The 14,169-nt window shown below is 32.0% G+C and overlaps 2 protein-coding genes and 1 pseudogene across 2 annotated transcripts; 2 read left to right on the plus strand and 1 right to left on the minus strand.

The window, feature by feature from the left end:
* The first annotated feature begins 1,452 nt into the window (after positions 1-1,452).
* LOC132645790 (non-specific lipid-transfer protein 1-like) lies at positions 1,453-3,224 on the plus strand. The gene is made up of 3 exons (XM_060362988.1): positions 1,453-1,860; positions 2,333-2,620; positions 2,983-3,224. Exons 1-3 carry the CDS (start codon positions 1,520-1,522, stop codon positions 2,990-2,992), a joined length of 639 nt encoding a protein of 212 aa, XP_060218971.1. The 5' UTR covers positions 1,453-1,519; the 3' UTR covers positions 2,993-3,224.
* Positions 3,225-3,383: 159 nt separating this feature from the next.
* LOC132645789 (ethylene-responsive transcription factor 2-like) lies at positions 3,384-4,340 on the minus strand (annotated as a pseudogene).
* An 8,715-nt stretch (positions 4,341-13,055) lies between these two features.
* LOC132644481 (uncharacterized) lies at positions 13,056-14,126 on the plus strand. The gene is made up of 3 exons (XM_060361074.1): positions 13,056-13,309; positions 13,418-13,508; positions 13,587-14,126. Exons 1-3 carry the CDS (start codon positions 13,056-13,058, stop codon positions 14,124-14,126), a joined length of 885 nt encoding a protein of 294 aa, XP_060217057.1.
* Positions 14,127-14,169: the final 43 nt, after the last annotated feature.

Below are 14,169 nucleotides of genomic sequence, written 5' to 3' on the forward strand. Positions count from 1 at the left end.
TAAAACAATTTCGCAATGCAAGGTTTTCATAGGAACTACGCCTATTCGGGGCAAAGTTATGATACTACAGAACTATGCCTAGGATAACTCAATTTCTACAGAACTATGTCGGACAAGACATAGTTTCTATGTAACTTAATTTCTACAGAACTATGCCGGACAAGACATAGTTTCTATGCCTTGTCCGACATAGTTTCGTAGAAATTAAGTTATACTACAAAAGTATTTCTTAAGGCATAACTTTGCCCGAAATAGGCATAATTTCTATGAAAACGTAGCCCTGCGATTTGTTTTTTTCACTCTGCTGGTGTTCGAACCCCGAATGTCAGGATATTTTCTGCCACTTTTTTATTACTTAAAGTTCCGAAGGACAACAATTAAAGACCAGAGATTTGAGGGGCAAAAATTAAAGGCCACCCCAATATAGGGATAATCGTGCGAATTGCCCCGGAATTATCTAATATACTGTCCATCTCAATTAATTAAATTTGATGCATTTTTCATATTGTTTTCAATCACAAAAATGTGCACTTCCAGCACAATTTATATTTAGGTGTTATTATTGTAGAGCCAAATATTATTTTTTCATTAATTACTAGGATTTTATCATACTCTTTTTAAATATTTTGGATTAATAAACTATAAAATTAGTGGTGCGGCCCTTTCTCGGATCAAGATATATAGCACGGAATGCTTTGTTCACCGAATTGTCATTTTTACCTATGTTGACTTATTCAGACTAACTTTTCAATACTTTTAAAATATTTAAATTTATTTTGAAACACTTGAAGAATTTATATCTTGTTTATACCAAATACTGAATGCTTTCACTCTGGTAGTACTCGACCCCTTCACATAAATTGGTATTGAGGGAGTACTTTTCTTTAAACAAAACTTCCATTGATTTACATGTAAATTAAAAAACAGACAGTAGACACAAATTGAGTAGCCTATACTCCATCTGTCTCAATTTATATGATATACTTTCCGTTTTAGTCTGTCCTGAGAAGAATGATACATTCATATATTTAGAAAAAAACCAATTTGAAACTTTTCCGTTTACTCTTAATGAAATAATATACAACCACACACATATTTATTGACTTATTTTAGACAAATTTCAAAAGTTTTTCTTCTTTCTTAAACTCGTTCCTAGTCAAATTATAGCACAGAAATTGGGACAGAGGGAGTATTATTATTGCAATTAGTAATGTGTCTATCCACTCCAAAGTGGAGTTATCAAGAAATGCTGATCTAGAGATAGCAACGAGAATGGTGCAGAATCACTCGTAATAACGATCCGTCATATTTGTAGCTACATAAGGGACATATATCATCCCATAATACTAAAGCAAAGAAAAAACCAAATTAACATAACAAATTTCTGTAAGTCCTACGATCGTTATCCACCGTTTGCCATCTCCGAATTAGTATAAATACAAGTGAAAACCACTACAATCAACCATTCCATAAAACAACATATATACAAACTAAGGATATTAAATTAATTTAAATCATCATGAAGGTTGTTGCAGTAATAGTTCTAGTTGCGCTAGCCATGGTTCAGCTAACAATGGCTAGGCGATCAGGCGGGGTCACTTGTGGTCAAGTCGATGCAACGTTGGCACCATGCGTGCCATTCCTGACTCAGGGTGGTGAGCCTGGTGCAGCCTGTTGCAGTGGGGTGAAAACTTTGAAAGGAATGGCTCAGTCCATTGATGAGAGAAGAACTGCTTGTAACTGTGTTAAGGCTGCAGCGAATCGATACACCAACCTTAAAGATGATGCTGCTCAGGCTCTCCCTGGAAAGTGCGGTGTAGCCCTCGACATCCCTATCTCCAGGACCACCAATTGTGACGCGTAAGAGTTCAACTTATATATACTGATAGCGTAAAAAGATTTGTATAATGTCAGGTCACCTAATTAAGAGATAACAACAAGTAAACTGTCCTTTTTAAGTTATATTATTACTCCCTCCATTTCATTTTACTTGACCCTTATACTAAAAATAGATTTTTCTTAGTTGTTCATTTTATCATTTTCGTACAATACTATCCTTCTCATTAAACAACTACATGGAGTATTAGTAGTTGTCAAACTTAAATTTTCAAAGCATAATTGATAAGGTTAATTTAGTAAAATAAAACCTTAATAAATACAACTTTCTTACAGGGAGTGTTAGTAAAATGAAACGGAGGGAGTACTATTGATCTAGAAATTAAATTCAGGCAGTTAACCTACTACAATTGATTAAAATACACTGACATTATAAAAGTAGTTTTAGACAAGAAGCTTATAATGTCTTTTTTCTTCTTCTTAAACTCCATGACAGCGTGGCCAGTCAAGCAAGCACCTTCACTTGTGGTCAAGTTGATGCTACGTTGGCACCCTGCGTGCCCTTCCTGACTCAGGGTGGCGATCCCGGTGCAGCCTGCTGCAGCGGGGTGAAGACCTTGAAAGGTATGGCTCAGTCCACTGATGAGAGGAGGACTGCTTGCAACTGTGTTAAGGCTGCAGCGAACCGATACGCCAACCTTAAAGATGACGCTGCCCAGGCTCTCCCTAGCAAGTGTGGTGTAGCCCTGGATATCCCTATCTCCAGGACCACCAATTGTGACGCGTAAGTGTTTATCTTATGTATACTGACAGCTTAAAAATAATTTTCGTAGTGTCAAGTCATTTTAAAAGATAGCAACAAGTAATCATCCATGTTAAGTTAGATAAGTAATTAACCTAGAAATTAGGGCAATTAACCTGTTATAATTGATCAAAATACATTGATATTAATAAGAACAGGCCATCCCATGGAAACTGAGTTAGTGAAAACTCTAAAGAGAGAAAAAGAGGTCCCAAAATAATCTTGAAATTAGTTACTCCTCACTACATGTCTAAATGTTTTATACTTGTATTTGAGGAAAGCTTTCAATTTCAAAAGAGCAGAAAATAATCTCTAATATTGCTCCTTTTTATCCTCTCCTGCAGAATCAGTTAAATCAGCTGCGTGGTTCCGGGAATAATGCTAGGGAGTTTCAATGGTGTTAGTTTAGTTATATTATATATGTATTAAATAAACCAAGGGTTGTTAATCCCTTCAATGTTGTATGTATAGTATACTCAATTACTATGCAGTAATTTGAGTATTTTACTGTTTCGTTTTGAGCTAGTTATGCTCCTTTTTCATCACTGAGCCGTTACAGGATAAAACAAATGGGGTGATTTATGTACTATTGTATTAATCCAAGACGCTTCTAAAAACAAAAGGGGTGATCAATTAATCAACTTTTGATTGGATTTAACCAAGTAGTTTTTAGAATAAAATGAAAATAGGAGATTGGTTTAAATAAAGGGAAAAAGTTCAAATTGTTACTGTGAATTGCAAATTGTCTACTTTTTTCTCCGTTATAAAACTGACAAACGTTTGATCTTATTTACCAATTGAGATAACGGACAAAATTGTGCTAGAACAGAAAGACGATTTATCTGTCTAAGTAATTTCATTAGAAGAATGGCAACAAAAGAGAATGGAGAAATTACAATAAGTTCAGTTGTCCAGCTTCTTCTTCTTTTTTTTTTTTTGGAGACTATTCTAATGTTAACACGAAGAAAACATCCACATTCATACCAACATTTGAAAATTCAAGCTGTGACAAACCAATTTGGCTTTGGCTATGGAATTTATGATATCTATCTTTCTTTTCCTTGTCCCATTTTCCAATGACGTGGATGAAGAAGAAGAAGAAGATGATGATTCGGAAGAGTGTGAATGACGACTCCCTTTAACTCTAGCCGGCTTAGGTATATTTGAGCCAATTAAGTGAGGAAAATTAAGCCGAGCTTTCGATCCCCGCATTTTGAAAGCGGCTTCATCGTAAGCCAATGCTGCATCCTCAGGAGTCTCATATGTTCCTAACCACAGCCTCGCGCCTCTCTTTTTCGGGTCTCTTATCTCTGCTGCAAACGTCCCCCATTGCCTCCGTCTCACTCCTATGTATCGCCTCCAATCCTCACGCGCCACTGCACTAGTCAGCTTTGTTTCCTCCTCACCCTCGAACTTTTCATGTGAAGGATCCTGAGTTGGTGTTGTTTCCTCAAAGTTTTTCTCCCTGTGGACGCTATTTTCTGCCGACGAGGAGCTGCCAAAACTTGAGGTAGGACAATTAGGCAATTCGAAGTTGTTTAAAAAAATTTCAGAAAAATCGGAATCATTTAGAAGATGTTGCTTTATAGATTCGAGGATATCAAAATCAGGGAAAGATAATGTTACATCATCAGCTGGATTCATTTTCTTTTCGTAAAGTTTTGAAGTACTAACTGTTTCGTACACTTTTGACTTAATTACTAACCTTGTGAATGAATGGAAAGGTAGACACCAACTTCTACTTATATAATGCTTGGACCATTGCACTAATTCACGTCTTCTATTTTCTCATTATTTTTGTATAGGAACAGTTTCTGTGAAGATTCCTTTTTAAGCACTTGCATGTTAAGCGTTTTGGCTTTAATTGTATTTAAAAATGGGAAGAAGAGAACCATTTACGGAAATCATGAGTGATTCCATTTCAAGACATGAGTGATTGCGTATAGAAAACCGAGTTAAAAACTACTCTGATGTGAATATATATGCATGAGGGACGACTAAAGTAACGTTCATTTCTGAATTCAGATCCATTTAGACCTCGAGGAGGATCCTTGCACGTTCACATAATCTTTTGATTTCCGGAGCAGAAACGTTTTATTTTTTTGAAGAATTTTAACCTAAATAATCTATTATTTAAACCAATCAATTAAAGTACGGAAAATGACCTAAAATACCCTTCAACTATCGGTAAAGGTCCTAAAATACCCTTCATCCACCTTTCAGCTCAAAAATACCCTCCACATTAATGTTTGGGCTCTAAAATACCCTTACTCTTCACAGACCCATTTCATTAAACACGTGGCAGCCTCTCATTGGTCAACAATATAATTAACTTAAATTAATTAATTCCCAACTCCACCACCCATTTAGCCATCTCCAACAAAAAAATACCCGACCCAACCCCAATTTATTCCCCACTCCACCGTATACAGACCAACCCATTTCATAAGCAGTAGCAAAAACCAGTAGCAGTAGCAAAAATAGGTAACAGAAACCAGTAAAAAAATCAAGTTAATTAGAACACCAAGAATGGTATTTTTTTCTAACCATGTCTTCTGTTTTGCAGGACATGCTAGAAACACCAAGGAAAAAGCTCAAATTCACTGTTGCAAGGATCCTGTTTGCTTTGGAAATGAATTGACACAGAAGTGGTTCAAAGAGAATTTTTTACACGGTGGAGTGGGGAATAAATTGGGGGGTCGGGTATTTTTTTGTTGGAGCGGGCTAAATGGTGGTGGAGTGGAGAATTAATTAATTTAAGTTAATTATATTGTTGACCAATGAGAGGCTGCCATGTGGTTAATGAAATAGGTCTATGAAGAGTAAGGGTATTTTAGAGCCCAAACATTAACGTGAAGGATATTTTTGAGCTGAAAGTTGAATGAAGGGTATTTTAGGCCCTTTTCCGATTAAAGTAACTACTCTTTGAAAAAAAAAAATCGAAGTAGAACAAACGTATGCATGTGTCAGTAACGTTCAGCTATTATTTTATTTTAAAATTTAACAGGTAAACCTCAATGGTTAACAACTTAAATGAAAGTTTAAAATGTTACTGTAAATAACTACACTCTGAGTTTTGTCTAGCTAATGTCTCGCTAGTGAAAAGTATTGCTTTCAATGTTGACATAGAAACTAAAAGTGTTGACATTTGACAAATTTAAAAGGTCAAAACTGTTCAATGCATACTTAAGGGACTAACTTGAGCCTACCCTCAAACATAAGGGACTATTTTTGTTATTTTCTAAAAGATGAGATATAAAGGACTAAAATATGGCTAGCTTTTTTATTTTAATATTTATATGTATAATTTAAAAGTAATTGCAAATAACTCTATTTAATAGCACTAAATAATAAGTAACATGGTATAATATATAAGTTTGACGTGGTGCAAAAATACATGACACTATCAATTTTTAAAATATATATATATAAATCTATTTAGGAAATCTAAAGATCCCTTATATATAATTAATTAAGTATAATGCAGCTTGTCCTTTAACAAATTTGCAGGTGAATTATGAAGCTGCTATACACTTTGATATACTAGTTTAGCGTACGTGCGTTGCACGTGTTAATAAATTATAAATTTTATAAAAAAGAAAAATATATTGTAAAAGAGCACTGAACGTCAAATTAGATGCAACATTCATTTAAATGACAAAACAATGTTATTACATTGACCCAAATATTTTGTTTGATGCATCTAACCTAATATCTCTTTATAGCTATAATTAAATTATGTTTATAGCGAAAAGCTGATAACAATTTAAAAATTCAAACATAAATAAAATAAGGTTAAAACGTTCCTAAATTTTGTTTGATAAACAACAAAGTTGCCACTGGAAAAAAAAAATAACAAAGTTGCCGAAAAAGTTATATAATTGATTTGAAAATAAAATTATGATAACAAAGTAGTAAAAAACCTTAGAAATATCTCTAACGATTATGAAAACCAAAAACACTAACCTTTCTTTACCTTCAACTCTATGATAGACTAATAGTCAAGGCAAGAAAAATTATGCCATTAATCAACCAGATTTTTAGCAAAATAAAAAACAACCAAATCTTTAATTGCACAATTAGCTACCACGTCCTTAATTAATCTATGTAAATTATAAAATAATTGTATAATTTACAAAGAATAAAATCTAAAAAGAGAAAACTATTGAGTTGTGTAGCATGTGTATACTCTATGCTAGCGACCAAACCTTTTACTAATCCTTGAGTGACGCCCGTCAAAATCATGGCTATCAGGCCAAAGAGATAGCAAAAAAGAGCTAGTCATATGTTTTTCATGGAACCTACTATTTCAAACAAAAAAAGAGAGGTATATCTTGGAACCTACTTGCGGCATATCATCTTGTCTGGACTCCGAATAGAAAGAATGCAAAAGAACATGCTAATTAAAACTTTATTGAAAGAGGTATTTGGAACAGAGGCAAGTGAAAGTACAGGGAAAGATTCATACCCTTTAAAAGAACAATAATTCTTGAATATTCTGAATTAAGATGAATTTAACCTATTCGAAGATTCATACCCTTTAAGTTCAAACATTAAGATTTTCAGTTGACATCCTCCATGTCCTTTGATGCTTTAGCTACCTAGAAAAAAAACAAAGATCAGACAATTCTTGAATTGCATATAGCCATATCTGTACATTGATGCCTACCAAATTACAAGAAAGTTGAAACTTTATATTAAACAAAAAAAGGTATTAAAAAACAAAGGCAGAGAAGAAATTTTGCAGCTTACTACCCTTTAAATTTGCAGTTTTTGAACATGTTGAATGAAGTTGATTAGGTTAATAAATACTTAACCTCCCGTAAATTAAACTGTAGCATCCATAGAGAATAACAAATTGGGATATTAACCATGATTTTAATGCTCTTTAATAGAGGTATTAAATATTAATTTTCCTACTTATTCTCTTCTTCCTTCTTTGTTTTTTTTCCGAAGGTCTTTTGGAAATAACCTCCTTACCTTTCGAGGTAAGAGTAAGGTCTGCGTATACTTTATTCTTCCCAGACCTCACATTGTGGGATTTCACTGGGTATGTTATTGTTGTTGCTCTTCTTCATTTTTCCTTTTAAACCTACGGCCATTTGACTACTTCTCTTTAATAGGAATATATTAATTAGTAAGTTTCTACTTATTCTCCATTCCTTTTTTTTTAACCTACGACAATCACACTTTGTAAGGGAGATTAATTGAAGAAGGAATTTCCTACTTATTCTCTTCTTCCTTTTCCTTTGTTTCTTCTCTTTCTCTTCTTCCTTTTCCTTTTTTGTCATAAGACAATTTGTTTTTCTCAATATAAAACTTTATTTGTATTTATAATTTCATCCAATAAAATGGTAAATGACGATTTTGTCTATTCTGGAGTCTTTTAATGAAAAACAAAAGGTTCAATCAACATTTTTAAGGCCCTTTGTCTTAAATGTACATGTATTGCATGTATGTATCGCGTGAATTAATAAATAATTTATATAAGAAGAATACATTTTCATTAAAATTAAAACAACTGTCTAAATGATGAAAATGAAATGCGGACATACTAGTTAAATTCAATATGTACTGAACATTCGAACAATGTGAATTTAATTAAATTAATTTTATATTATTTGTAACTATAAAATTTTTTGTATAAAAGAGATAAATCTATTATGTTTGTTGTATCTCACATAATATCTCTTTATAACGACGTTCTTAGCGTATGTTACGTACCTTATATTGTTTTAGTTGCTCAGTCATGATTGAAACTTTTTGTTATCATAATTGATATACTGAAAGTGTAAACATAATTGTCCATGTAAAAAAATATGTTGTAAAACATATAATGCAACATTGAATATGCTTTTATTTGTTATCATTGCAAATCACAAACATATTAAAACTTATTCCCAAGGAATTCATTTATCTTTGGAGATAAAATTCAGAGTTTGGGCATAAACATGCTTAGAGGAATATTGGCCCATCAATTTCTTCCTGAAAATATAATTAGCTAGTAAAAATTAGCATAACCTTTTTTTCTACATAAAAAACTTGGAATCTTGACAAAACTAAACTCTAATTTTATGTTTATTCCACAGGAAAAATAATTCTTCCCTCAACATATCATTCAATGCATTCTCGAGGTAGTATATTAACAAACAATTTCTAGAAACAATAGTATAAAAAGTTTACCTCAAATCACATGAAAGTTTACCTCTGCAGTCATCAATACTATCAAAATCATTGTTTTAAAAGGCAGTGTCAGGACTCGCCCCGGGGATCGCCTCGGGGCAGGGCAGTGGCAAAACGCTCTGGGGCTAACGTGCGGGGCTTAATTCCTATGAGGCTTACGCCCTAAGCGCCCAACCGTACGCCCTAAACACGCCCAACGCCCAGGACTTGCCTAACAGTTCTTACACAAATTATATTTTAAATTCCTTAATTAAAATCATTCACCCTCATAATTGTTTAACAAAATAATGATACTTAATAGTTTTTCATCTATAGAAATAGAAGATTGGGTGTAACTCATATAACAAGTCGTAGTATTGGATATTTACTATTTGAGAACGTCGTGAGGGTGAATATCACTTAATTTAAAAAAAAAAAACACATAGGAGAATTGTACATTTTCACTTGTCTTTGGTCATAAGTCCTATGTATCAGAATTATCATATAATTTTATTTTTTGTTCATGAAGAAGTTATGTTTTAATTGTAATATTGATAAATTTTATTGATTATTTGCTTATAGGGAGATAAAATGAATAGTATGATAGTAATAGTGTTTTAAGAAACTGTGTTTTTTTCCGTGTTTGAAAGTTAAAATGTTAGAATTGTTTTGCATTTCATAATTGCTTTTATTTCATTGTATTGTTTATACTTGTAAAATTATGTTATATATAATTACAAGTTATAAGCGGTGTATAATGGATTGCTTTGATAATTTTTTTGTGAGGACCAAGCGCGCGCGTGCTCACACACACACACACACACACACACACATATACATATATATATATATATTTCATTTATTTACAGTTTTTTTTTAATGTAATTTTACCTATTTAAAAATATTTATTGTAATTATATTATTTTAAGAAATACTAAAAATTTAATACCCATGGGGCTTACGCCATGTGCCTCGAGGCTTACGCCTCGTGGAGGCGTATGTAAAACGCCCCGCCTTACGCCCCCGCCTTTTAAAACACTGATCAAAATTTCATGTTAAAGAATGTGAATACTGGCTTCTTTTATAAAAGTGTTTTCAATTTAAATTATAGAGTATTAAGTATGTAACTAATTGATTAAAGAGTCCTAACCCTAAAGTGATATTATTGCAGAATCTTAAATCTATTTTTCTCTTTCGTAGCCGACGACAATTTTGTTAAAAAGGTCTTTAAGCCTAAAGTGAATTTTAAATGTAAGTAACAAAAGATGAGATCAAAGCAAGTCGTTGGTGTAATAGAATTCTAAATATAAACTGAATCCTATGCCTAAATAAAGTGAATCGTAACCCTAATTAAAAGGCGTATTCAACAAAAAATTGATAATTAACGGCAGTGTTTTGCCTTTTCAAAAAAATTATAATATATTATTAGTGTTTTATAATTAGAATTCTATCCAACATAAAATAGAAAAAATTATGCCAAAAAATATGGGCTAGTTTTTATTGCAGTTTTTTTTAGAGGAAATATATTAGTGTTTGTGTATATTAATCGTAGGAAAATAATAAATGACAACAATTTTGTCTATTGTACGTAGAATCTTTTAATGAAGGGCATGCTTTGCATGTGTAGCCTAGCACTTATTATGAAATTCATATAAAAAAGTAATAATCTTTTAATATAATGCATAACTTGAAAAAATTATTTAACTCTGAATAAAAATGAAATCTTACAAAATACGCAAATCCAACTTTATTTCTAACTTCGTACGTGCTCTTTTTAAATGAGTTTTCCTTTTTTACTTATGAATCAAATTATACAAAATTAAACCGACTATACTTTATTAACACAAAATAAAAACTCTGAAACCTAATGGAGCTCTAGTGCACAGACGTTTCCTACTTTATTTCCTTCAATTTTGGTGTCACATTTTGTTGATATAATTATATAATAAATAACACAAACTCCTAAACTTACATATAACTTTAGGGGCACGAAAGGTTCCTACTTTGATTTTTCTATTTTGGTGTTACTTTATCACATAAGGAAGGATTTATGAATACATAAATTAGTTGAGGAAGAATCCTATATCTTAAAAATAGACTCATGTAATCACCTGTAAATGAATAATGCAAACGATAAATTTACTAAATACTGTAATTTCATGTGTTGTTATTTTTCTTTAACAAATAAATTATATTAAATAGGTCTAATAAGACAAAAAAAACAATACAAATCTAGCTGATTTTAAAGTCTTAAATATTAGAAAAATAATTAAATATCTTCATCACAATAAATAATTTTCTTCCACAAGTTTAAACTATAAAGCCTGTTCTTTCCAGTTTTGTAATCATGTCTAATTGTAATAGACTCTATCATTCAATATACATCAAAAGTATGATATATATATATATATATATATATATATATATATATATATATATATATATATATATGTATGTATGTATGTATGTATGTATATATGTATATATATGTGTGTGTGTGTAAATTGAAATCTATACGTACAATTTTCTTTTTGCAAGCAATTCTCTATTTTCTTTATAAGTATGTTTTGACAAAAAAAGTACTACTTGAACATATTGCATATTCAAATAGGTGATAAAAAACTTAACAACATAAATAGAAATAATATGAATTAATGAGAAATAAAATTCAGAATAGAAACATGTCTTTAAAGCCGAGCTTAATCGGCATGAAGTCTCAATTACATACTTGAATCTTCGTTCGGCTGCACAAACAAATTGAAGAATCAATTGATGATGACATAGTTTCTAATGACTTCAAATAATAAAATTTAATGCGAGATTAAATTCTAAAAACTCAATAAAATCACATGTAATATCATAAGCAAGTAAAGAAGAAGCGAAAATTGAAGGAAAGAAAAAGAGCATGAGTATATATAGGTTTGAATAGTCAGCATCACAAATATAGTATAATTAGAACTCTGTTGTAAATATAATAATGTGGATGTCCATAACTTCTAGGAGTTAATTCACCATTATGTGTAGTTATACCACACCTCCATTACTCCCTCATTCATCTCCCACAACCACATATTCTTCCCACCTTCTCAAGGGGTTAATGTCATATTCAAGACAATCTTGTAACCCCCTCTCTATGGAGTAGTATAAATAGAGGTATGATATGTGATATACTACACACTTGAAAGAAAAGAAGAAAGACATCTTTACATTGTTTTATTCTATATTGTTTCTCTTGTTCTAATATTTTATATTGTTACTTTGAGCTTGATTTTGCAACACGTTATCAACATGAGTTTGTTCAAGTCTGCCTAACGATCCTATCACCTCTTCTGGTATATAATCTGACCATCTCTAAATATTGATATAAGATATATTCGTCTGGTAGATTGAAAAGTTTTAATTTTATTTTATGTCAGTTTGTTAAGTTTCGATCACAGATGGATATATTTTCTACTAATTTGTATATGATTCACTATTTTAATTAATCTTAGGCAAAAATGATCTATGAATTACTATTACGTGCTTCATATCAAACAGTATGTTAGGATAGCATATTCTAGTGGGAAATATTATAGTGATGTCTCTGCCATGTAATTATGACTAATTCTTGTGTGTTATATAATGATTTGATAAGTACAAGACAGTAGCCTTGATTTTTAAGGCACTAAAGTCTGTGAACAGTTAGAAAATTATCTTCACAGTTTTAATAACCATGTCATAAATAAAGTTAATTTCCTAATGAGCACATGTGGTTTATCTCCTTGAGTGTTGAAACTCTGTTATTATTTGTTCAACAATTTATCTGATTAAATGAGTTGGTCAACCATATTTTGAGAATATAATAAATATATCATTGTTCAAATGAAGTCAGTTTGCTTTAAATTTTATCAGATTAGCCATTATGCAAATGTTTTCTGTTTCTATGCCTAATACTAGTTAATCTTTGGATGATCAAATATGACGTATACAATTAACTATTATATGTTTAATTCTAGCAGTTAGTATATATGTTAGAATACACATAATTATTATACTTCTGTTTTGTGGAAAAAAAATTACTATTGTTGTTTTGTGGAAAAATACTTACTCTTTTGTGAGAGAAAAAAAAAGGTATTCTTCTGTGAAAAAAAAAAGTAATCCTTTTGTGAAAACAAATGTACTATTTTTGTTTGTTTGTGGAAATAAAGATCCTGTTTTGAAATTACGTTATTTTATTATTTCTAACTCTAATATTTTTATGATAGTTTTGATCATCATGTCGAATTTATCGAAGCTTGAGTTTGTGGCACTTGATATCTCTGGAAAGAATTACTTATCATGGGTACTCAATGCTGAAATTCACCTAGACTCCAAAGGCCTTGGTGCCACTATTACTCAGGATAATACAACATCGAGTCAGGACAAAGCGAAGACAATGATTTTCTTTCGTCATCATCTAGATGAAGGATTGAAGGTTGAATACCTGACAGTGAAAGATCCACTTGAATTGTGGACTGGTTTAAAGGAAAGGTATGACCACATTAAGGTAACGGTATTACCCAAGGCTCGTTATGAGTGGATTTGCTTACGGTTACAGGATTTTAAAGTTTTATGTGATTATAACTCTGTTGTTTATAGAATTACTTCCCAATTAAAATTATGTGGGGATAATATAACTGACGAGGATATGTTGGAAAATACTCTTACGACTTTTCATGCCTCTAATTTGGTATTCCAACAGCAGTACCGTGAGAGGGGTTTTAAAAAACATGCTGATTTGATATCATGTCTTCTTGTGGCTGAGTAGCATAATACCCTTTTATTGAAAAATCATGAAGCCCGTCCCATTGGAACTGCTCCATTCCCGGAAGCGAATGTGGCAGCAACACGTGGCCCATCTGAAAGAAGACAAAATAATCGGGGCCATAATAATGAGTGTGGGCGTGGCAGGGGAAAGGGACGATATAATAATCGTCGTGATGGTGGTCACCATAAAAGGGAGAACAATATGGGTTATCAGGGCAATCCTTCAAGGAACAACTGTCATCGTTGTGGTTTGAAAGGTCACTGGAAAAATGAATGTCGGGCGCCTGAACATTTTGCCAGGCTTTATCAAAATTCCTTCAAAAGAAAGGCAAATAGAGGTGGTGCAAATAAAGGTGGTGCCTCTTCTTCTAATGCCCGGGTGGAGTCACACATGACTTTAAAAAATGACGATGAGGCAGGGCCTTCACGAAAATATGATGATAATGTTGAAGCTAATTTGGCTTTGAAAGATGAAGATTTTGATGGGCTTGATTATATTACTCATTTGGAAGTTGAAGACTTCTTTGGAGATCAAAATTGAGATTTAATCGTTTCACTGGGGAATGTGTTATGTTATTATTTTT

This window comes from Lycium barbarum, chromosome 6, assembly GCF_019175385.1.
Source record: "Lycium barbarum isolate Lr01 chromosome 6, ASM1917538v2, whole genome shotgun sequence".
NCBI lineage: Eukaryota > Viridiplantae > Streptophyta > Magnoliopsida > Solanales > Solanaceae > Lycium > Lycium barbarum.

Coding starts and splice junctions, on each gene's coding strand:
- LOC132644481 (XM_060361074.1), top strand. CDS start 13,056: ATGTCGAATTTATCGAAGCTTGAGTTTGTGGCACTTGATATCTCTGGA. Junction 13,310..13,417: donor TGGACTGGTTTAAAGGAAAG/GTATGACCACAT, acceptor TGTTGTTTATAG/AATTACTTCCCAATTAAAAT. Junction 13,509..13,586: donor CTTTTCATGCCTCTAATTTG/GTATTCCAACAG, acceptor GTGGCTGAGTAG/CATAATACCCTTTTATTGAA.
- LOC132645790 (XM_060362988.1), top strand. CDS start 1,520: ATGAAGGTTGTTGCAGTAATAGTTCTAGTTGCGCTAGCCATGGTTCAG. Junction 1,861..2,332: donor AGGACCACCAATTGTGACGC/GTAAGAGTTCAA, acceptor ACTCCATGACAG/CGTGGCCAGTCAAGCAAGCA.